We start from the raw sequence: 23133 nt of genomic DNA, 5'->3' as shown, positions 1-23133 counted from the left end.
TTAATTTCAATCGTATTTGAAATTCACCACACTTCTAGCAGGACACTACAGCAAAATCCATGCCTAAACAATCCTTAGAGCAGACAAGGACAGCTAATTCTGTTTTCTAGGAAATAAAACATGTATCTTGACTCCTATTTAGTCATAATTTCACAGCCCATTTAAGCTCATACTATAGCTAAAAGAAGCAATCCTACCCCTCCCTTGACACTTCATTTTGCGTTCCTGTCACACTTTCCCCAGACCAAGTATTTTTACAGCTAATCATAAACTGCAATATTAAATGAACCCACATTACAAATTACCCATATTTTGTCAGTTCAGGTTTAACCTGTAAAGTCCCCGGCCTGTCATGGGAGTCATCATCACCTGGGACACATGTTGGCATGAAGGAGGGGGAACAGGCAGCCAGAGGAAAGCTAGGCCACTTATTTCAGTAGAGTGCATGCACAAAGTGATCATAAAACCGTGGCATTAGGCAGCTTACTGGTCTCCACAGTCACAACAATGTTAACGAAGGCAAAACACAAAAGCTACACGCAGGACATTGCCACCAGATAGAAAGAAAGGGCAGTAGAACAGGACAGGATAGCTTCTCCTGAAAGCTGCTTATTTTTGCAGTTTTTATTGGTTCAAGGCATCAAAGACTTGAAAAAAAAGTAAAAGCCAGCTTCAAAATTATTGCCCATTAGGACAACCATTATTTCTTGAGTTATAAATAATTCACAAGTTACACTTACTGTAACATGCTGTAACTCCAGCTTGTAAGTAACACGAAGCCTCGTGTCTTACAAAGTGCTATTACTGTGTCCTCATTATATGTTGAATAACTAGAGAAAAAAAATTAACATTGGTAAAAGCTTTACAAACTTATGATAAAGGCCTCACCAGCAGAAAGACTGAAAGATCACAACCTTCTCACAATCTTCCTTGGGCATAGTACAGCTTTTAATAAATGATTAGAGGAAATAACACTCCAACACATTAACTTCTGCTTTATATGTGAAACAGAAAAGGATGTTCCCTGGTCTCAGAAAGCCAGTCTGCACCATAGCAATAGGCCATTAGAATTTTCATCATCACTATGCTTCAAGAAGGGGTAAAAAAAGTGACAATCAATCAGAAAACCACTTCTCAGACATCCATCTATGTCATCCTTCTGTGAAAAACATTCGCATTAAGGCCAGTCATTTGGAACATCACCCAAAAAGGAATCACATACAACACCAGCCTAGTTATCAGTCAACTTTACAAACAATAACAGAAAACCTTCTTCTATCTAGGCTTTGAGTTTTATGAACTCAAAAGTCTGGACCAAGTTTTGTAGGGCTGAAACTACAACAGAAGCAGTTCTACTTTTTTTCAGCTTGAATTGACTTAAGAAGTTAATTGATCTGGCATACGTGCAGGGTTGGAAATTTGTATCACAGGACTTTTAGCATGCACACTGCAGCTGAGAGATTTGGCTTACAACTTTGATGTACCAAAAAGAACTCTGTGGGACAAACTGGCTGAAAGTAATACCCATGAAATAAAGAAGGCGAGAAAGAAGGAACCATATCCTTTCTCTAAATCACCCTTAGTCTGCTTAACAGGCACCTTATAGAAAGAAGGAGAAAAAAAGCTATAAACATATGGTGGTAGCCTGCAGCAACTTAAAAGTCGAAATGCTATTTCTAGTCTATGTACTATGGGGCTTAAAGATTTCTAGCTTTAAAACAATAAAAAATTATATGCTAAATATAACAACTAATAAAAATAATGGGAAGCATCTCAAAGACTGAGACATTGGACAGACTCTTGTCTAAGACTGTCTCAGTCCACTTCATGAGTAACAACCTCAAAAAAGACTTGTGCATTGCAATTCACTTGACTTGCATCCTTTACATTGGCAAATTCCTCTTTGTATTTCTTAAAAACACAAATCATTCCCACGTGTAGGTAGAAAAAAAAAGTTTAAATGGATTGTCAGGGTCCAGAGGAAACTGAATTCCTGTCAGTGAGAAGCCTCAAAGATTACTCTCTTGATCGGACTCCTCAAAACCCAGCATGACTACCAGGATGCCTAACACAAGACTAAAGTTTACTCAAAGGAGCAGACTTCCCCCCTCCCCCGGAGAAAGCACAGTCCTCAAAGACAAGAAAGTCCTTCCCTTAACATATAAATGTGGGAAAGAGCACAGAACGCTATCCTGGTTTTGTGGGCTGTGAAGGAAAAAAACCTCAGGTCAAAATGTCAAGACACAACATTGTCCAGAAATACTGGGGACCACGTATCTCTACCCACTCACACAAATCTATTTTTAAAATAGGTATAGAGCTATTTCCATGTGTGGATAATTGAAAGAGATGGAAATTTCTCAAAATACACTCCCATAGTTCTTAATTTAAAGCAGGCATTACTTCAACACTAATCTGCAAGCAAACCTAAAAATTAATTGCTTGCAATATATAGTTATCCTAACTTGGCTCAGACAACACAGCATCAAAGTACAAAACTAAGATTAGTAGATTATGTCAGAACGAGCTCCCATGGTTTATTTTTGAACTTTATAAATATCGTTAGCCAGTCATCATAGTGTGCTTGTGCCAAAGCACGCTAATCTCCTGCAACCATCACGTCATCCAAAAGATGTCAGAGCAGCAAGGCAGCCTCAAAGTACTGAAAGCTGAGGGCAGGGACAGGAATTCCACAAGCCCTCCTAGAGCACAGCAGCAGGCCACAGTTTCTCAATTCGATTCTACTAGCCTTTAGGAAGTAAAAGCAATATAGTAACAGCCACACATCCAAAGCTGCCTTTATGCAGAGCAAATCAGGGGAAGCACATAGCAGAAAAACCAGCAAGAATCCAAGCTGCATAGGCCAAGCAGATTACACATTACAGAACATAGATGTTTAGAAAGGATTAAGCCCTGCCTGTCCAGTGATGCAACTGCAAACTCCTCTGGGCACATCACCACATTATTGCTGATTTCAGTGGTGTCAGAATGTCTAACTGAAACTGTAGCAATCGTACACCCACTAAACTGAACTTGCCCAGAAACTACCCCTGCTCCACAGGCCTGATCTAGATGCTGAAAGTGTATGGAGACTTTACTACAGGTTTCTCATTTTGTTTTCAAGGCATCTTTTTAATCATACAATCCCATTTTTATACCTGATCATAACAGGTTTGTTTCCCTAGATAAAAATAATGGGTTATGGTTTATGATGCATCAGCCTGGGATAAGACCTTTGCTGCAGAAATGCTGAAACAGATCCAGATGCCATTCTCCCCTACATGAACTGGTGGAATGACCATTTCCACCTGAGCACTTCTAACTTGCTACTATGATCAGCCAAGATGGTCATTCTGAACAGCTTCCTGCAGCAGCATAAATTAAATCGATAAACTTTGCACAGGAGCAGATGGGATACACTCACACCATTCATCTGTTCACAGACCAGGGAGCCATCATTTCTAACCGAGAGCCTCAAGACACGGTGTTCAGCATGATGATGCTCTCAGCCACTGCTCAGCTTTGCCACAGATTGTGGCCATGCTTTCAGGGCAAGTTGAACAGCAGCACGTACAGCTTCAGACCCTTCATCTGCATAAGGAAGCAACAGACAAAAAGCAAGCACACATGGAGGGGAAGAGAGCTAGCATATTTTCAAACAAGCCCTTGCTGCTATAATTAAAGGGTTTACTCCTTTCCCACAGCCCACCACTGGAAATACCAGGCCTCTGCTGAATTACTGAAGGAACAACATCAGAACAGGATGTCATTACACCAGGGAAAGTGTGAAACCCGAGCAAGTGAAACGGCAAATGGTTTTAAACCATCTACCTACTGATTCGTTGAGAAAATGTTTTTTGTGACTGACTGAAATAAATCCATCCCTACAAATCAAAACCCAGCACCTCTAAATAAAACCAATCCACATCCAGTATTCCCAGCAGTGAGTCAGCAAAACAACCAACTCACCAAAGATGTAAGAGAGCACCAAATACAATTTGGCAAGCATACTATTATTCCTTGCATCTAAATTTCAGCACCAAGTACTCCTCACATGACAGACCTGAATTTCACAAGCTATTTACAGCTTGAAAGTTTCCCATGAATTTCCTACCACTTTCAAATTATTTAAATAAAAAGTAGTACTAAGTATAAAATGCATATCAGTACCATACCCCATTATTCATTTGGACATTAAACTCTGGTTTCTCTAAAGTCACAACAGGTTAAGCGGTTTCATATTGAAGGTGAAGAGCTACATCACAAAAACCTGTCAGCTGAAGCTTTGGCCCATAGCAAAGGGACATTTAGCATTATCAGTATCAGGAAATATTTAAAGAATGCTCAGGTTAGGAAATGCTAAAATCTGCATTATTAGACTTGAAAGTTAATGTCCCATTAATCTCACACAGAGGCAGTCAAACCCATCAGCACTATTGTTTTCAGACTGTCTGCCCACTAAGGCAAACAATGCATCATTTACACTCGGTTTACATTTATAGTTGGAAAGCAAGCCACGTAAAGGACTTGGGGGGGGGGGGGGGGGGAGGGGGAAGGAAAATATTTTAAATGTAAATTTGTACTTCGAAGCAATCCAAGTATTCCTCTGCAAATTCCACATCTGCTAAAACACACAAAAGCTGGGTGCTTGTAATAAAAAATAATAAACGTGTCCCTGCTTTTCTATTCTCTACTTTAAAATTATGTTTAAGCCTCCCTTTTGCTTAAGTGCTGCAAACTGGAAACTTCTGAAATGAAAGCAGCTGGTGTTTCCTCTCCTTCCCCAAGTGCAAGTCGATTTAATTTAGTCACTATACAATATAAATGGCCAAAAAACCCCTTCCTCGAACTTTCAGTTATGTTCAAAGCAGGAAATATCAGGAATATGCACAAACAAAATATAAACTTTAAACCTGGAGCCTCTTTAGCTTCAGACTATGAGATTTAAAAATTGACCTACTTTATGTAAGACTCCCACAGCTGACTCATCAGAGTATCAACTGGTCTCTATCAGCTGCAGGGTATGATCACCACTCAAAAAAAAAAAAGTCAGGTATCCATACTGAAATGCCTTTCATTATGTTAAAAATATACTGTGTGAAGCAGTCCCTGTACAGCAGATGCCGTGCCTCACAGCAAAAGCCAGTAAGCTGCAAGATAGAATATTGGACGAGGCTGCAGAAATACAGATTAGTTCCATCTCTGCCACCGTTACAGTCTGTAGCTTCAGGCAAGTAATTTAGACTTCTTTCTGTTTCATCAAACAATAAAATGGAGGGAATGCTACTGCCTTACAGAATCAACTGACGTTTATACCACACTTTAGCATATGCATAACATTAGCTGTTATTTTACATCTACAGAAATGGAAGAGGTAATATATTTTTAATAGAAACTTAGTAGGCCTCATAAGAGAAGGTGAAAGTGCTTAATGAACATTAGAAACTCTTTACAAGGGCCTTGATTCATTGGAATTTTCTCTGGACACATCTTACACAGACTCCTGGCTCACTGTTCTTCAGAGCAAGCAGGAGACGATTAGTATAGCTCAGGGCAAAGCATTTGTTGACAGACACACACACAAAAAAGTAAATATCCCTTTAAAAACATACATATTTTAATTACTAGGGTCTAGTTACGGGCTATCCTGCGGCACTTAACACACAATTTAGTCTCAAGAGACCAGGAGGAAGTTAAGAAGACCCAAACTCAGATCTCAAGTGCATCCTTACACTGTTAAGTTATACATATGGGGGGGGGGGGAAATAGTGTGCTTACACTGCTGACATTGTTACTACAAACCTGAAAAAGACCCAGCACAAGAAAGCTCCAGAAGGTTATTTGAAATCAGAGGCAAAGTACACTGAATATTACCTCTGCTTCCATGGTGTATTTATGCTAGTTCTTGTAGGAAGTGGTCAAATTTAAAGCACTAAGTCTTCTGTGGGCTTGAAGAGGAAAATGAGGAAACCCTCGCCTGAAAAAACACAGGGCAAGAGGGTCAAACTGAAGCCCTATGGTGCACAGGGCTGGGACCCCGAACGCAAATATCCCTTAAACAGGAAGGGGTGGTGCTGCCTGGTCACCACACACTCTCCCCAAAGAGTCTGCATCAAGCACAAGTATTGTTTCAAAAACTGCAGCACTCGCAGAAGCTCTCCTCGGATATCTGAAGCATGCTAATTCTGGACAGGCCTTGCTGGCCCTGCTGTCTGAAGGGCTTACCAGGCTGTCCGTAGCTGAAGCGTGTCACCTCATGGCACACTACAGCACTTTTATTACTGCAAGAACAAAGAAACAAATCACACGAGGCAAGAGTAGTGACATTACTCCTTCGTTATATTTTGCTGTCTGCTACCGTGGCAGAACTGTGCAGGTATTTTAAGACAGCAATCCAGGTCTGATATTCTGAGACCTAAGCCAGCAGGAACAGAAGATTTGCTATTTAGCCTCACAAAAACAGGCAGAAAAATGCACCTGTGAAATTACGCTTAAGACTTCAAAGCTCTTCATTTAAGAACTATTAATTCCAAGCGCATACTGAATGCAGTCTGGTTTCTCGGCTGATGCTTTACAAAGCTGTCAGTTTTCTGAGGCTTGAGCCAAAAGGCAATATTTCATATGTAAAGATGTTTGAGAAGGAGGAGGGTAAAGTGAGAAGAAAGATTTGTACGAGTCTGCTACAGCTCTTTCAAAAATTAAGTGATAGCATTTTTAAGAGTGCAGGAAAAGAAGATGCATACGCTTATTTCCTCATTCCTGAGTTCATCAGTCGCAAATAACAACAACCTCAAAGTTTAAGAAAACTTGTAGCTGTGACCACTTACAGAGTGGGGAGTCGAGCCCCCATGATGGCAACCCAAAATATAGAAGCTTTATTGTTCTCACCACCTTTTTGTTTTCGGAATTCATTTTGCAAATACCAAAAACCAGCAGCCTAAACAAGTTCCACTCCTGATAGGACAACCCGCAGAGGTATGAGGAGCAGGGACACCAAAGCAGCACTTGGTGCTCGTGCAGCTGGGGACACTCGGACAGACCCTCACTGCTCACGGGGGGCATGACCCCTGTCGCAGCCCTCCCCTTAATACTGGGAGTACCAGGGGCCCCCGTACCCAGGAAGCAGGGCCCGACACTCGGCGGACCATCGTCCTCCTGTGGCCCGGGTACGAGCCAGAGAAGGCCGGTGGCCGGCGCTGGCCGCACCACGGGGCCTGTCTCAGCTGCTTCAAGCTTTTCGCACTGCATCTCCTGGGTCACCTGCCTCGGTGCGTGGGTGCTCGGGCCCAAGGCCTGCCACAGAGGCGCCGAGTGTCGGTGGGGCAGAGTCCGATAGGAGGTCGGTGTGTGGAGGTGTTTAAAGGCCTCTGACCCTGGTCGAGCACCGCGAAAGCCGGGATGCGATTACGGCCCCGACCCGGAGGCGGGCGATCACACCTGCAGCCCTGCCGGGGGACAATAAAAGGCCCGGCTGGCACTAGCAAGGAGGCGGCGGCCGTGGCCCGGCGTGCTCTGCCCGGTTGCCGCAGCGCCCGAAGGTCACGGACAGGAGGAAATGTGTCACGCGTGTCGCCACACCGCGTCCACATGCCTCCGCCCCAGAAAGGAGACGTGACCAGCCCTCCCCTCCGCGTGGGGCGGCGGCTGACTAACCTCCCTCCCACCCCGAAACCAGCAGGGCCGAGCTAGATGGCCCCGCACCTGCTCACCTGGCCCAGAGCTGGGCCGCCCCCTGCCCCCGCAGCGCCAGCGAGCACTGCCCCGGGGCCACCCCCCTCCCACCCACTCACCCCCCCGTCCCGGCTCTGACGTCACGCCAAGGGCGGGGGGGCGAGAGGCGCGCGGGGAGGGGGGGGAAACGGAGGCGACGAAGATTCCACGGCGCGCAGGCCCTTCCCTTTGTGACGTCACGGGAGCAGGGCGAACCTGGCCGGGCGGCGGCGTGGCCGGCGGCCCGCGGGCTCCCGTCACAGCCCCGGCAACCTGTTGCTACTGCTGCCGCCGCCGGCAGCGCGCCCCACCGACAGCGCTGCCCCCTGCCAGAAATAAACATGAGGAGGGGGAGAAAAGGGGAGGCGGAGGGATTGATGTTAACTGGTGAGGAGGGCGGTTAAAAAAAAAAAAAACCAACACGGCTTCAGCAAGTTGTGAGCGGGGAGCATGTTTTCCGCCGTACTTGTCCCTTTAGCCCCCAGCTTCCTCAGGGCCGGTGGCAGCCGCGCTCACCCCCTGCCCGGTGGTGCGGGAACGGCGCCGCATTGTTTCGCCCCTGCAAGCCCGGGGCGACCGCGGGCGCAGCAGTTTGGGGCGATCTTCTCCCACCCTTCCATCTCCATACACCCCCCTCCCCCCGTCTTAATTATTAACACTGCGGTTTCCAACACACACACACCCCCACGCCCCCACGCCCCGCTTTTGTCTGCCTGCCTGGGAAACGTGGACGCCTCGCGTGTTTCGCCAGACTTTCCACCCGCCGTTCCCGTTTCGATGCAATACTTTAAACTCGCCGGCCCCGAGCTCCGAGCTCCTCTGCAATGCGGATGTATTTTAATTCGGAAATTTCGCGGGGGGACACATAGGGGAAAGGGGGGGACACACCAGCTCCGAAATAGCGCGTAGCCCCCCCCACCTCCCTCCCTGGGCTGCAATTCAAGTGGGGCGGGCAATCGATAGCGGCCGTCAGCTCGAGTCAACTGCAGTTTTTACCAAATCTATATAATAGCGAAGGAAAGTGTCCCGAAGGTCACCCTCCCTGCCAAGAAACACCTCTCGCTGAAAAAAAAACGGCACAGACGACAGGCGCGATATAAACTTTTAAAGCCCCGCAGCAAACACTCGAAAACCAGGATTTATATATATTAACCACCCCTAACAACAACAAAATGAAGATTTTTTTCCCCCCCTAAACCTGCACATAAAAATCATTATTCGCTCTAGCGCGTATTTGGCTAATCTCCTCAGTTTTTCCAAACGCAAAGCAAAACTCCCTCATGCCAATCAAAACGTAACTGGAGCACGAACAAAAATCCAACTATTCGTCCACATTTATATGTTTAAAGGATTAGACAATTACAAGGGGGGTTGGTTAAGCGACTGGATAAAGAGAGTGTGAAACACAGCCCGGGCACCACTGGATTATCCCAAATTTTCGAGCTATCGTAATGAATTATTTTTAAACAGCACCGAGCCATTTTCCCTCATTATTCCAGTCAAGCCCCAAGGAAGGCGATCCCCAGCCGGCCGGGTTGCTACCGCAAGGCAGGGAAGCAGACGATCACATACAGGAGATAGGATGTGGTAGTGCGAGAAACGAGCTCGCCATAACCAGACACTCGGCTTCAACTTAAAGGGCTTCCAACAACCACCGACGCCGCTTCACCAGACGGAGATAGACACACAACCAGAACACAGAAAAACACCTCCTTTCGCATGCAAAAGCGCAATATTAATAAAAGCCTTTTGAAAAATGCAGTTTCGTGACATTATCGCGGCAGCTGACCGTCGTGTCCCCCTCCCGAGCTCCCCGCCTTTCATCTAAAACTAGATTATGATTGTGTCATTTGAGGTCAATACATTTATTCACTAGAGGAATCGCGACACAAATCTGGTTTTATAACCCGACTGGAGAGAAGGCTTCCCCGTTAAAAAGGGCCTCTGAAACTCCACCACCACACCACAGAAAAATAAAATCCAGTATCACATTTTTTCCGAAAGCCTTAGAGCTGCAGGATTAGCTATAAACTTGACATTCACTGCCATTTCCTAAAACTGGGAGTCAAATGATATGTTATGAACACTTACGTATTTCTTTTGAATTATATTCCTCTTGGGTCTTTCTTTGCTCATTCTGGTATCCAAATTCTGATTGCAAAAGGGGACAATTGCTTCATGAATTAAAGCCGCGACAATTTAAAAAAAAAAAAAAAAGGCATAAAAATCACGAAAAAGAATCCAGGGGGGAGGGGGTTGTTTGTAGTGGTATCTTGTAATCCGACTTTCTTTCCTCACAATGTGATTCTCCTAGCAATAGATCCGAGAAATGGGGACAAGAAAAAAAATTAAAAAAAGAAAAAAAGATAAAAAAGACAAATGCGAAGAAAAAAAATAACAAAAAAAAATTCACTTTAGTGAAACATTATAATGGAAAAATTCCCCCTAAACACAAAAAACGACGCCCTTGATATCCCCTTTTCTTTCTCAAGCCACCTAAGCGATCTGCAGGTCCTTAGTGTCAGAGCTGTAGTTACATCTTGAAGAAGGAAAGGGACCGAAAGAAGATAAATAATCAGATCGTTGGAAGTCACGTTTGTGCCGCTGCAGCAGGGAAAGCGGCAGAGACAACTCCAGCAGCGGCTCCGGCGGCTCCGGTAGCGGCGGCAGCGAGGGCTGCACGCACCGTGTGTGTCTCCGCTCCTCCAGCTCCCTCCTAACCAATGAGAACAGCTCTCAGGCAACAACTTTAAATGGACCTGGCCTTTTTTTTTTTTTTTTTTTTTTTTTTTTAATATATATGTCTGCGTGTGTGTGTGCGCGTGTGTGTATATATATATATACACAGGGGCACACGCGCACGCACACACACACACATACATACACCGTTTAGGGCCTAGCCTTAACTCCCAACCGGGACAGCAGCCGCAACGGCGAGCCCCCGCTGCGTTCAACGCATGCAACAAGGCTCGCTAAACATTTCACGGGGGTCAAGCGTCGTCACACGCTTCTCTTTTTCTCCAGCCCCCCTCCTCATCCCTCCTCCCTCCTCTCTTCTAGGGGCATTTAAGCGCGGCCACCCGGCAGACAAGGTCGCCACTAGCCCTGCGCCACAACCCGAGCGGGGACTTTAGCGACGGTCCCTCACCGCACAGCACGCTCTCTCGCCCTGCCCTGCCCCCCTTCCACCTCCCCGCCCCGCAGCAGCCGGTGGGGGGCTCTCCTTCCGCTCACGTCGCTGCGCCCACCGCGCCTATGCTCCGGCTCGGGCATGTACCGGGACCCGCTGCGCTGGCAGCACCTGGTCTGGCCGACGGGGCTCCGGGCAGGGCCCAAGAATGATCCTTTGCTCGCTGGAAAAGTTGTAGTTTCCTTCGCCACAAAATGGCGACGGCGACAAACTACAATTCCCGGCATGTCGCGTGCTCGCCGCCCATTGGCTGCAGCGCGAGAAACCCCCGTCGCGACGCTTGTCCTTTCCTCCCTACCAGCCTCTGTTCGTTGGTTGTCCTCTCCTTGTCTCCCCCTTTACCCCCAACCCGTGGTTGGGCGTTGCGGGATGCCGGGGCGGGGCCGGCGCACTAGAGCCAGGAGGGAAGGAGGAGGCTATTTGGAATCGTTGACAGGGAGTGGGGAAGCAGGCAGGCGCCGCGGGAGGCTGCCGGGTAGAGCGCCGGGGATTAATGTGTCTGGGTTGGGCTAGGAAGCAGCCACACGAAACTTAGTGGCTGTGAGCTGCGCTGCCGAGGAGACGGTCGGCGGCGGGCTCGGCCGCTCGGCCTGCTTGCGGGCGGCTGGCCGGTGTCAGCTCAGGACAGGCTGTCAGGCTGTGCTGTGCGAGGCTCGCACGGTGTCTCAAAGCTATCCTGAGGTCGCGCCTCTTCCCTCCGAAGCGCCTTCTGGTCTGGCCCACGGGACAGGGGCGGCGGGGCCGACCTGGTGGTCCGGCGCACCAGAGAAAAGCTTTTTTTTTTTTCCTGTGGATGTGGGATTTTTTAATCTCCGGTCCAGCTGGAGCTAGGGCACGGCGCGGAGAGCCCAGGAGTTCCCGAGCAGCAGCGGGAGGCCTTCCCGAGAGGCTGGATCCCAGTTCGGCAGTTCCGGGCTGGGGCCCTACCGCGGCCGGCTGGACCATTCAACGAGCTGGGCCCTCGCGGGAGTTGATGTCGGTACAAACCCCTGAAGTTCAAATACTCGATTATGTTATTTTTTTTCCCCAGTTTAATAATAATCTAAACAAAAGGAAATAAACCCCACAAACAAACAAACATAAAAACCCAGCCCACCACAAACGACAAAACAAACCCATAAGGAAACTCTGTGTGAGAAGGTGCATCTCCTGGGAGAACACATCAGTATTTTAATGGTGGTTGCATCTCTTCCAGGGACAGGGAATTGATTTCTCTGGTGAGACAGTGCTAGTCAGAGGCTGTTTGTGCTTTTCTGTACAACTCATTGCAAACTACAACGTGACAAACCTCTGTCCTGATGCGTACATTTCTGTAACACTAGGGAATTTACCTTGTCTTCCAGGGGTGTTTGACACGCTCACATTGCTTCTGGAGAGTATTGCATCTGCTCCACATACATGAAAGAATTTGCACAAGGCTGTTCAGTGACTCTGCTTTAAGAAGAGCAGGACACCCAGGACTCCCCAGAATCTCATTCAGTGGTTACTAGCTTTCTGTTTTAACCACGAGGCCATCCTTCCTCACATAAATGAGAATAGTGTTCTTCCTTTACCTCAGATGTAGGATGCAAAATCAGATGTGAGCTATTAAATGGAAACAAATTCTGTCATAATTTATTTGTTGACCTTTTACTTCTTCATGATTACGACTAGTTTTTTGGGGTCTTCTTTTCCTAGTCTTGTTTAATAAAAAAATGTGGGGAGAAAAAAAAAAATCTCTGCTTGAGCTTATCCACCATCAGTGTTTTATGGTGATACTACTTGTGACCAAGTTAATATTTTGAAGCCTTTTCTTTAGGCCTCTTGTAGGAAAAGATACATTAGTTCTAAGTGTAAGCCTGAAGACAGATTCCACCCCACCCTTAAATAGGAAATACGTGTTTCTTGTAGGACTGTTTAATTGTATACCCTCAATTTATTAAGGAGCTTATGCAGCTTGAGGGTCTAGGACGTAGTTGGGGGGGGGGGGGTGTGAGGAAATCTGTCTCAAGTTTTCTTCAATTAATAATGATGAGTTTGCTAGACTCTTTTTCCAGGAGATGCTTTTGAAAGTCAGAAGAGACAAACATTTGTGTATTTCTAAGTCAACAATTGAGCAAAAAGGTTCTTGTAGCAAACCTACCTGGATTCATTTGTTCTGCAGTTAATTTGCATCACTGTCCAGAGTCAAGCTTTCCAAGAACTTGCAAAGGCCAGAACAGGGTCAGTGGTCTGATATGATATTATTGTTCAAAAAATGTCAGTGGGTGTTTTTGGAGGGGTGATTCACAGAATCACACAATTGTCAGGGACCTCAAAGATCATCTAGTTCCAATCCCCCCGCCAAGGGGCTATTTCATATCTCAACACAGATAAAATCTCTTTAAAGTTATGGGAAAAGAATACTCATCATAGCTGACTTATGTGTGATGGCACTTCTCTTTTTTTTTTAATTAGGAGCTACTGCTTTTGACACTTTCAAACTTGGAGGGCAGAGACAAATACAAAACTGTTTATGGTGTCTTCAAAGTTCTGTAGCAGAATTTTCAGTAAGCTAATGGGGAAGGTCCTGGTTTATAAAGTCCTTAGTTTGTAAGGAAAATTAGGATCTGCTATAAACCAAAGCATAACCTTTCCAAGTTTTTGTTGTTCTTTTTGGTCAGTTGGATAAAACAATAGGTACAAGTGGTACAAGGAAGGCAAAAAGAACATGGGGTGAATTTGTGAGCCATAATTCACTTCTCAGCAAACAAAGGGCATGATGCCAGACAAATACAGCCATAAAGGAGCCTTGTCTTGGGGCAGGCTGTGATTGTTCATAGACAGATGGCTGCTTACCAGTTCATAAAAAATACTTCTGGGTACCTTTTCCTCCACTGTGGCATATTCACCTGAATTATGCCTGCCTAAAACAGGACAAGATTAAGTTCTCTAGCTTTGAACAGGTTTTCTGCATTTGAAAGGGATGCAGCTTTGAATTCTGGATCTAATCTCTTGTGTGCAAAACTTTTTTTGTACACTGAGAAGGATGAGGATGGGAGTGAATCAGTAGCTTTGTGCTGTGGGATACAGAACTTGTTTCTAGCCCTAGAATTGGGCTGTATCTGTAGAAATACAGTAATGCATGGAAATTCTCATTTTTAGAGGTTTAAATGGCTTCCTAGTGGCTCCATTAGGTAAAGAAACTATATAAGTACCTTGTAAAATCCAGACCTATTGTACAGAGCAGCTTTTTGTGCCACAGATGCTGACCCGGTTTGTGTAAATCACATTTTGTTTAGTGTTTGAGGAGACAGAACTTTACCACAGGCAGATGACTCTTGTACTGAGCAAGACGTGGAGACCATCTCTTTGATGGGGGTGGGGTTCTGCCTATAGCTACCCAGAGTGCTGAATTTTCTAGATTAGTTCTTGCCACTGACTGGTCTTGATGTCTAGAGCCAACATTCTGGTTTCTGCATCCCTTAATTTGAATTCTCCTCCTCTTTTCTGTCACACTTTAAACAGCTTTTCCTCCTGTATTCATATTCTGTCTTACTGGTTTGCATTAGTCTGAAAAGTACCATGGCATGTTACTGTAATACTGGAGTAGAGTATTAGGGACACTGTTAGAATCCTTCTCTAAGAAAAACAGCTACTGCTGTGAATGAATCCCTTGCAGAAGAGGGAAGCAGAACTTCCTTTTACTTGTTCCCTTGGTGAAATAGAGGTATGAGTAATCCATTGCTGTCAGTATGTTTGGCCACTTCTCCATAACCTTTTTTACTTATTAAATGTACATATTTGTTATATATTCACATAATACAAACATAATGACCACGCGGTGCAGTAGCCAGTGTTCACACAAAGGGATATCTCTGCATATGGGCCTACGGGTTTCCCAACAGGCAGCTGCCATCCTGCAGTTATCACGTGCACAAACAGGCTGGATTCATGCAATACAGATTTATGCACGTGATTCTAAGTCCTCTGGGCAATTGAGACATGGTGCCTAGCATCTCCAGGCTCCTTGAGGCAGTCTTAAGTACATGTGCAGACAGACACTACGCAGATGGTCAGAATGAATGGATATTAAAGTGGCTAAGTAGTGGAAAGTTAGAAAATGCCAGAATTAGGAAATGCTTCTGCAATCTTTATTCCACCTATGCATCTATATATTGATTTGTAACAATCTTAAAATAGATTGCATACCTTCCCTTCTCCTTCCACCATGGGATGATTGGTTCTTACTCAGTGTATTAAACCAGTCTTCCCTGGGGATGAATTAGAGTGCATGCTGAAGGAGAGTGTTGTCTGTTGAACTCTTAGCCTCCTGTGTTCCTATGAATGCAAGAAGGGAAGACATAATCTCATTGTTAAGGCAGCTGAATGTTCCTTTGGAGAAGCTGATTCTCTGCCAAGGAGCATGATGCTGGATGAGCCATTTATATCAATCTTTTAATAGTGGCTAGGTCAGCACTACTAATTTGTACATAAATAGCTACAGTTGTCAGGTGGGTGATGAGTTGTGACTTCTGACCATCATAGCTCTTTGATCCATATCTCCTAGTGTGCAGGATACTTTGTTCTCCCACTTGAAAATGTAGAAGAGAAGATGAGGAAATAAATATGTCTGTGGTTGCTAAAGTGTTCCTGTTGTAGCTCTTGCATTATGTTCCTCATTTTATAGAGGACTACACACGTGCATCTGCACCAAAGACTGCTAGAAGCTGCATCCTTAGAACACTCAAAGAATATACAATGCTTAGTACTACCAAAAACTGGGGTTAAGGTAATTTAGACTCCATAGATATTAATTTATTACTACTTTGGTTTATGATCTGTAGAATTAAGCTAATATTCCTTCAGCTCACAGAACTGTGGAAGACACGGCACTTGTGGACAATCCTGATGTTCTTGGGGCAAACACCACAGAGAAATCAGTATCTCTTCATTTGGCTCTTTATCTTCTCTGAGCTGCATTTAGTACTACATTGACTTTTCTTTACATTTTATTGCACTGCCTTTTACAGCTGGCAAGGTAAGGGTGCTTGTTGTTATCTCATTGTTCAGCATTTACTGCAGTTTGCTTAGTTGCCCTGCATATGTTGAGAAACAGGACTGTGGGACAGTTACCCATGAGGCACACTAACTTGAACAAAACCCATGAAAGCGTATAAGCTTGATCAAAAAAATCACCAAATTGGTATTAACTTCTGGGGTTTGTTTCAGTGCAAGTTGCTGCACAAACTTATTTTGCATAAATGTGAACTATTTTAGTTGAGAGGGTAATTTTAACCATTCATTAAATTGAAGATGCTTTGACACTTAAATATGAGCTGTGTGTGGAAGAAGAACCGGAGTATCTTAGTGGGTGGAAGAGGGGACTAAGATAAATACTCCATCCTGCCTTTCTTCCTCCTCCTTCTTCCTAATCTTTGCCCATTTGAAAGTTTATGTTTCTTCCTCCCTCTTCTCTTTCCCCTCCAGCCTTGTGAAGAATATAATGCTCACTTTGAGCCACAAGAGCTTGTTGGACCAGTGTGGTCAAAAGAAGCATGGGATAGTGCTGGAGCAGGGTGAGAAAAGATTATTGCCTTGCTGTCGTTTTGTTGTTGGCAAGTGTCATGGAAAAAGGGGTAGAATCAAGAGGGGAAGATGGAGGTTGGGACTGAAGAACATGAATAGAGCTAAAGAGGTTTTGAGAAAGAAGGACCATGGAAAGGTGTAGGTAATAGGTAGCCAAAAAAGGGGCATGAGCTCTGCTGTAGAATTTGTCTGGTGATTTTAGGGGAGAAAGGGAAGAGGGTCAACAGGTTTTTGTGCTCCAGGCCAGACCAGTGCCTCTAGAGACTGTCAGTTCAGTCATTGCTACCTCACAAATGTGCCATTTTGCATGGCTGCCTTTCTTGTCTGCACATCAGCTTGGTCTCAGCAGACCCTCTCTTCCAGGGCCACTTCCCTTAGTGGGCAGTGGCATTGAGGCCTTTCTAGGAAAGCAGTAGGATTGTCTTATTTGAGGTGCCTTAATTTGCAACAGGAGAGTACATAGGGCACTGAGATGAGATGTAGCATTCTGGAGCCCATCTTTATAGACAGTAATGATGTTCCTCTCAAGCAAAGGACTCACTCAGCTTTCCTATTTGGGAAAAAAAAACAGCTCTGTTGCCCAGAGCTGGTTCCAGCTAATGAGTAGTGTGGAAAAGTGGTGAATCAGGTCTTGAGCTCAGCCCTAGCACTGGCAGGGGCAGCACTGTGGGCGTCCAATTTACTAGCCAAAGTTTAGCCATCATTTTGTCTTGTAACTGACCATAAATTTCATACATTTGAAATACCATCTGTGTAACAGCCCAGTAGAATTAGTTTTGAGCACAGTGGAGGCTGTGTTTTTAATAAAAGGTCATGTTTATAAATATTCAAGTAATACACACATAGTGGTAGCTCCTACTGAAAGGACAAACTGGGCAAATTATTATTGTAGTCATAAAGAAGCTTAGGAGACAATTCTGTGTTTAATAAAAGCAAAATAAGGCCTGATCCTGTAGGGTGCTGGATGCTTTTTGACCAGTTTTTGAAGCACTCTAGTACTGCACAGAGTTGAGACCCTGAAATCATTAAGTGAAGAGCAGAGTGTAGGAAATGAAGTACAAGAGCAACTTGCTTGTTCTTACTGATAGCTCTTGTTGCCCTGAAACTTGGGTATGCTTATTTCTTGTTTGTGATAGCTGGTTATAGTAACTCCAACAGTGGTCTCTGTTGATTTTATGTTTATGATACACAAAGTTTTCTGCTGATGTGAACCAGAATTTGTTCTCTGCGTGGTTCATGCTGCGTCTTCTGTTGCTGCAGTGTCATATAAATGCAGCTGATGGTGTGTAGTAGCTGGCTGTGAGAGGCTAAGCTAAAACTTCAACTGTTTCTGAAGATACTGCCTGCTGCTATCAAGAGGTTTGGATTAGCAATTTTAAGTGTAACAAGGACCTGTAGAACCTGTGTTTTTGAACTGTCTTCCTGAAGAGGGGGTGGAAATGTCCATGCCTGGCTATTTTAGGAATTGTTCTTTCTTGAGTGTGCTTATAGTTTTGTGACATGTGATCCCAGGGAGAATGGATAATAAAGGTGAATTATCATCCTTGAGTGTTTGTGGATTATGGATACTGGACATGAATGAGTCACGGCAAAATGGCACTAAGTTTAAAACATCATCAACAACAACAGAGAAAGGATCCCAATCAAGTGTCAGGCATGTCACTATAATTCTTAAGGGATTTGGGTACAGCTTGAAAGTTGCCTTCTTCACTGACATGGACACAACACACCAAGAAACCGGCAGGCATGCTCAAATCACCATCCAGCTTTCACGATGCCTCCTGCTGACTACTCCGTGAAGAAATAGCTTTCTGCCAAAGCAACTGTTTGTTTTATTTCAAAGCCCCAGTGGGCCCAGCCCTTCCTGCCCAGCAGCCTGAGCAGACTCTGTTCCTGCTTGGTTCCTGGCCTGGGAAGAGATTGCTTGCTGGCCCATGAGAGTGGTTCTCTGTAATTGGAATGCTGTGTAAGAGGATCTGTTGGTTTGGGGTTTTAATTGTTTGTTCTATTAAAGTTTGTTTGTTAAAGTGAGTATCTGGTCACAATGGAAACATGTTTTTTGAAGCCTTTGTGTTGCCAAGAGAGCAGGATAGAGCACTGATCATGATACTGCTTCTTCAGGAGCAGAAGTACATATGCCAGCTGTACAGGCCCTGTGAGGAGCATCCTGATGTCACCTGTCTTCTGTTCTCCAGCTGAGCTCTGCTGGATCTGTGTAGTGTGGCTCCCTGCAGCTCTGCAGGACAGTGAAGTGGAAGTCACTCAGCCTGTGATGTTTCCACAAAAACAAAAGTTAGATCTAATTTTCAGATTTCAGGGTCACCAAAGTTGGCTTTGAACAAGCCAATTTTGAGTACCTCTGGCAGTCTAGCCAATGAAGTAGAGGGGTCTAAGTGGGATTGTTTGGCCTTAGATTACTTCTCTGTGATGGTAAATCAGTGCAGAAACCCAAGTCTGCCTCTAGTATTCGAGATGATTTAGCCAGCTTTGCAGCATACATGTATCTAGTTGTATTGATTAATTAAAAGTTTTCAACCTGCCAGTGTTGCCTGTAAATTAAAAATATGCTTGTCATCCTGCATTCCTATGCCATTTTCCCATCATTTGACAGGAGAACATGACACCTGCAGCTGTCATAAGGAGTGTGGGCAACAGCCTTGGTAGTCCTTTCTAGTAAGTGTGTGCCTGGTAATTTACATAATCATAACATAAATCATAATAACTCATTGTGTCTATCTGTGCCATGAGATGGCTCATCTTCTGAACCAGGAAAGATGAGTTTTGAAGCAAGATAATCTTGTTTAGAATTTATGGCTTGTGGAACTGGAGCATCTCATCACTATATAATTGTGTTTGTATGTTGCAGTTTCTCTGCATAGAGCATAACACAAATAATCTCAGGTTTTCATAGTAAACAGTTCAGGGTGAGAGAATTGTGTGAATGGGAAAATGGCATGGGAACACACTGACTTACTGTGAGTCAAAGTCTGGAATTCCCTCTGTAACCAGTAAAACTGTCTGGCATGTTACATGCTCAGAGCTGCAGTGATTTGGGTTTGTTGAAACACTTCTCAGTGAGACTGATGTTACTCACTCTCGTGGCTAGGTCTGGCTTTGGACAGTGGAGTGAAACAAATGTTCCTAAGGAGAAGCATGAACTGGAGGTGTGAGGTTAAAACAAAATATCCCTTTCTGTCCTGGGGAGAGAGTCACAGCGTGATGATTTTTAAATCCTGCCTGTGAGATCAGTGTTACAAGCCTTGAGCTGTGTAGCTAGGTCTACAGGGATGAGCATGTGTGTCCTTGTAGCCACAGCGGGGATTTCTGTTTTGCTTCCAAACTTTGGCACTGTCTTGAAGTGGACACCCTTTGAACTGTTCTTTCTTCTGTAGCTATCTGTCTTCCATCTTTGCTGGAGACCCAGACTTGGCATTTTGCTATGAGCCAGTAACTGAGCAAGATGAACTGAGATTTCTGAGGAGAGAATTTAGGATGGACATTTCTAGTCAGGGGAACTGATCATCATCCTGGTGTTTGCTGTCCTGTGTGCTGCAGGTTACTGTGTTGCAGAAATACATTTGTAGGGCTCGTCGGCTAGCAATCGTCAGACTGCAGTGGAGGTCCCCACCAACTGTGGGCCCACCAGCAGACAGGGACTACCCAGTGCCCAGGGCTCAGGTGTTTCCCCCTCAGCTCTTTATGTTGCCAGTGGGGAGAGAATTTCTCACCCCCACTGTGGCAGGCATATTTTGGGACAGTAAGAATATGTGAGTTTAGCAGGATGGGTTGGTAAGCTGTTCCCTGTTGGGTGATTGTCACCACATCAACTAATCCAGAACAGCCAGTGGCTGAAAACTGCTGTCTGTGACCACCTGTCCTTTGCCTTTCTGGCTTGCCTTCTCTTGTCTTGCTTCCAGTCTGCTTAAAAGAAGTGCCAGATGAAGAGACCTGCACTAGTGGTTATTTGATGCAGATTTTGCTAAAATGCACTGACAGATACATATAGTTCTGGGTGCTGGTAGCTGTGCATGAATAAATATAACTACCCATGGCTGTGATGTGGCATCAAGCTACTGTAGATGTAAAGCATGCTTTTTAATAACTCTGTATGGTGAAATGGTTATAAATGTGTGACTTGCAAGTGTAGACATGGGCTGATATATCACTCATTGGTACATTTGTAATTGTAAAAACAAGATTGTTCTTTGCCTGCGTTGTTTCTTTGCTGCCAAGCAGAACAGAGAGCTAGAATGATCTTATGCCTTTAGCTTGTAATAAAATATTGTTGGTAATGTAGCAAAGAAATTTCTTAATTAAGTTTGCTACAAAAAATCCCATAATGCTCTCTGAATACATATATATATATATACATATATATTTCTTGTTAGGATTTCTTAATGACTTTTACCTCTGAATATAATCAAAACCAAAATTTCAGAATGTTTAAGAAACATTTCTGCATATTTTTTTCAGCTGGATATAATGGAGCATAATTTAATACTATGGGCAGAGGAGGGGGTAAATGATGCATGTAATGATTGTTTTAACATTTACAAGAAAATAATTTATTTAAATTGGATTAAGCCTTAATATTATAATAGTTTTCTACCTGATTTAACATGGGGGGGGGGTGGGGGTGGAGGGAGAAGGCGATTTCATGGTGAAGTGTTTTAAGTATTTAATATTTTCTTTTCTGTTTGATCATCTAGGCAACCTGCCCCACAGCCATGTAAATTTTCCTACTTACAAATGCTCATTGCTGTCTTCTACATTCCTCTCTGACAGGGAAGAGGTCATGCTAAATCAAGTTGATGGAGAAACCGAACATCATCACCCTGGACATCCAGGATGCTCAGATTAATTCTACCAAGACAGAGGTGAGGAAGCAGCAAATAATCTTTCATATATTACTGCTTTCAAGTATCCATTCATTGTGGTGGCATCTCTGATACACAAATTTAGAGTGAGCCAAAGAAATAAGTATCTGCTTAGGATATGAGACCTCAGGGGCTTGTAGCTTTCTTCTGTCCCCAGCAGTTTTCCTACTAGCCTAATTATTTCTGCTGAGAATGGGTCCCTGAGTCCAAGTCCAAGCTTTGTCATCTTCATCCAAATCTTTTCTCCATTCCAGGAGAGGAATCAAGTGGGATAAATTCTGTATCTATATGCTCCTCCAGCTTTGAGTCTGCTGATTGAAGTGTTTTGTTTATAATAGATGCTGTTTTGATGAAGAAAAAAGCCTCCTACAGCCAAAGGAGCTCCATTAGTGGCAGAACCAGCATGGCCTGGTTTTCTGTAGGCCAGTGTCTCATAGTTTGATAGTGAATTACAGTTGTCTCTTTTTTTCCTGCAATGGGGTAATTTGTTAGGTCTCTCTCCCATGTGGCTTCTTTAATGTTTCATAAGGTTTAAATTCACTTTTAGAGTCTCTTTCTTCTCCTAGCTATTTATTTTTCACAAAGAATGTGGGAATTTGAGACCTCTATACCTCTACAGCATTTAGTTAAAGTAGAAATAAATTAAATGGAAACACAGTGTGTGACTACACAAACTCCAGTGTCCTAGCAAACCAAGCCAAAATGGTAGGATCTTGTTAAGTACATTGCCTGGTTTGGGTCTGTATTTAAGTTCATACTTTCTGGGAGAATTAAATTTGGATTACTAAATTAGTCCTGTTCACCCAGAAGAGCTGCTGTCATCAATGGAAGATGTTCTGGCTTTCTGAAGCATCAAAGAACAATTATGTAAATTCCTATTAAAATGACAAATTTCCTTCCAGTCCCATTTTCATTAGAGTCAATTGTAAGTTGCTCATCCCCTTCAAGAGGAGCTAGATTTGCTTTTACACATCACTGCTCAGAGGCTGGGGCAGGCTGACTGTCACCTACATACTGTCAAATGCTGCTGTGTAAACCAGCAAGAATTCTCAATTCCAGTTGCAGATCCCAAAGCTGGGGAGTGGAGCATGTGAGATCTCATATTTGCAAACTGAGCAATTTACCTGTGTGTATTACGGTGGTATAGTACTCCTGGAATTCCATGATACCTTTTTTTCTGCAACAGATTCACTTTTAAAACTTAGAAGTGCACTTCAGATAAATGGAAGGTTACATCCTAACCACACTCTTAGTGTCTGCATAAACTTCTATTTACTTGGGATGTATAATATTAGTAGAGTACTTCTCACTTTAAAGTTTATGGGTTTCTTTCTTCTCCTCCTTAATTCTTTGAGGTGTCAGTACTGAGAAAGATGAATCATTTGTTAGTGGGTGGCCTGACACATGATGAAATCACTACCTGACACTTCAATGACTTCCAGTGTTGTTCTGTGAACATTCAGTAAAGTGCAGATGATGTGATCTTGCAGTTCTGTGGGTAGTGTTTTTTGGTTTGTTTCATTTCTTTTTTCCCAAATGGATGAAATGCTTTATCATCATCATAGTGTGTGAGAACTTCCCCATTCGGCATGAATAGCCTTTGCCTATTATTAAGAGTGATTCAGAAGCTCTGATGTAGGGAAAAAATAGAACACATCTGCAACTGGCAGGGAAGAACTTTATATTTCTCCCGAGAATCAATGGAAAAACAGAACTCAAACCACTTTTTTTGAGGGGGGATGGGAGAAGGGAAACAGATAACATTCTTGGCTTGAGTGTCAATACAGTTTGGAGCATTGCAAATCTCTA

At 44.1% G+C, this 23133-nt stretch overlaps 1 protein-coding gene across 2 annotated transcripts in view; it reads right to left on the bottom strand.

Annotated features, from left to right (window-relative positions):
* JARID2 (jumonji and AT-rich interaction domain containing 2) overlaps positions 1–10039 on the bottom strand; it is a 224367-nt gene extending 214328 nt beyond the window's left edge. The window contains exon 1 of one of the 2 annotated variants that reach the window (XM_054164323.1): positions 9802–10039. In XM_054164323.1, the coding sequence (XP_054020298.1) occupies positions 9802–9846 (45 nt within the window). In that variant the 5' untranslated portion in view covers positions 9847–10039. Of the gene's footprint in view, positions 1–7709; positions 7727–9801 lie in introns of those variants that run through there. The other variant, XM_054164324.1, reaches the window with a different exon arrangement.
* Between the last annotated feature and the right edge of the window lie 13094 nt (positions 10040–23133).

Source organism: Dryobates pubescens, chromosome 9, assembly GCF_014839835.1.
Source record: "Dryobates pubescens isolate bDryPub1 chromosome 9, bDryPub1.pri, whole genome shotgun sequence".
NCBI classification, from domain to species: Eukaryota; Metazoa; Chordata; class Aves; order Piciformes; family Picidae; genus Dryobates; species Dryobates pubescens.
Note: the sequence above shows the minus strand (reverse complement) of the source record. Positions and strands in the feature narration are given on the sequence as shown.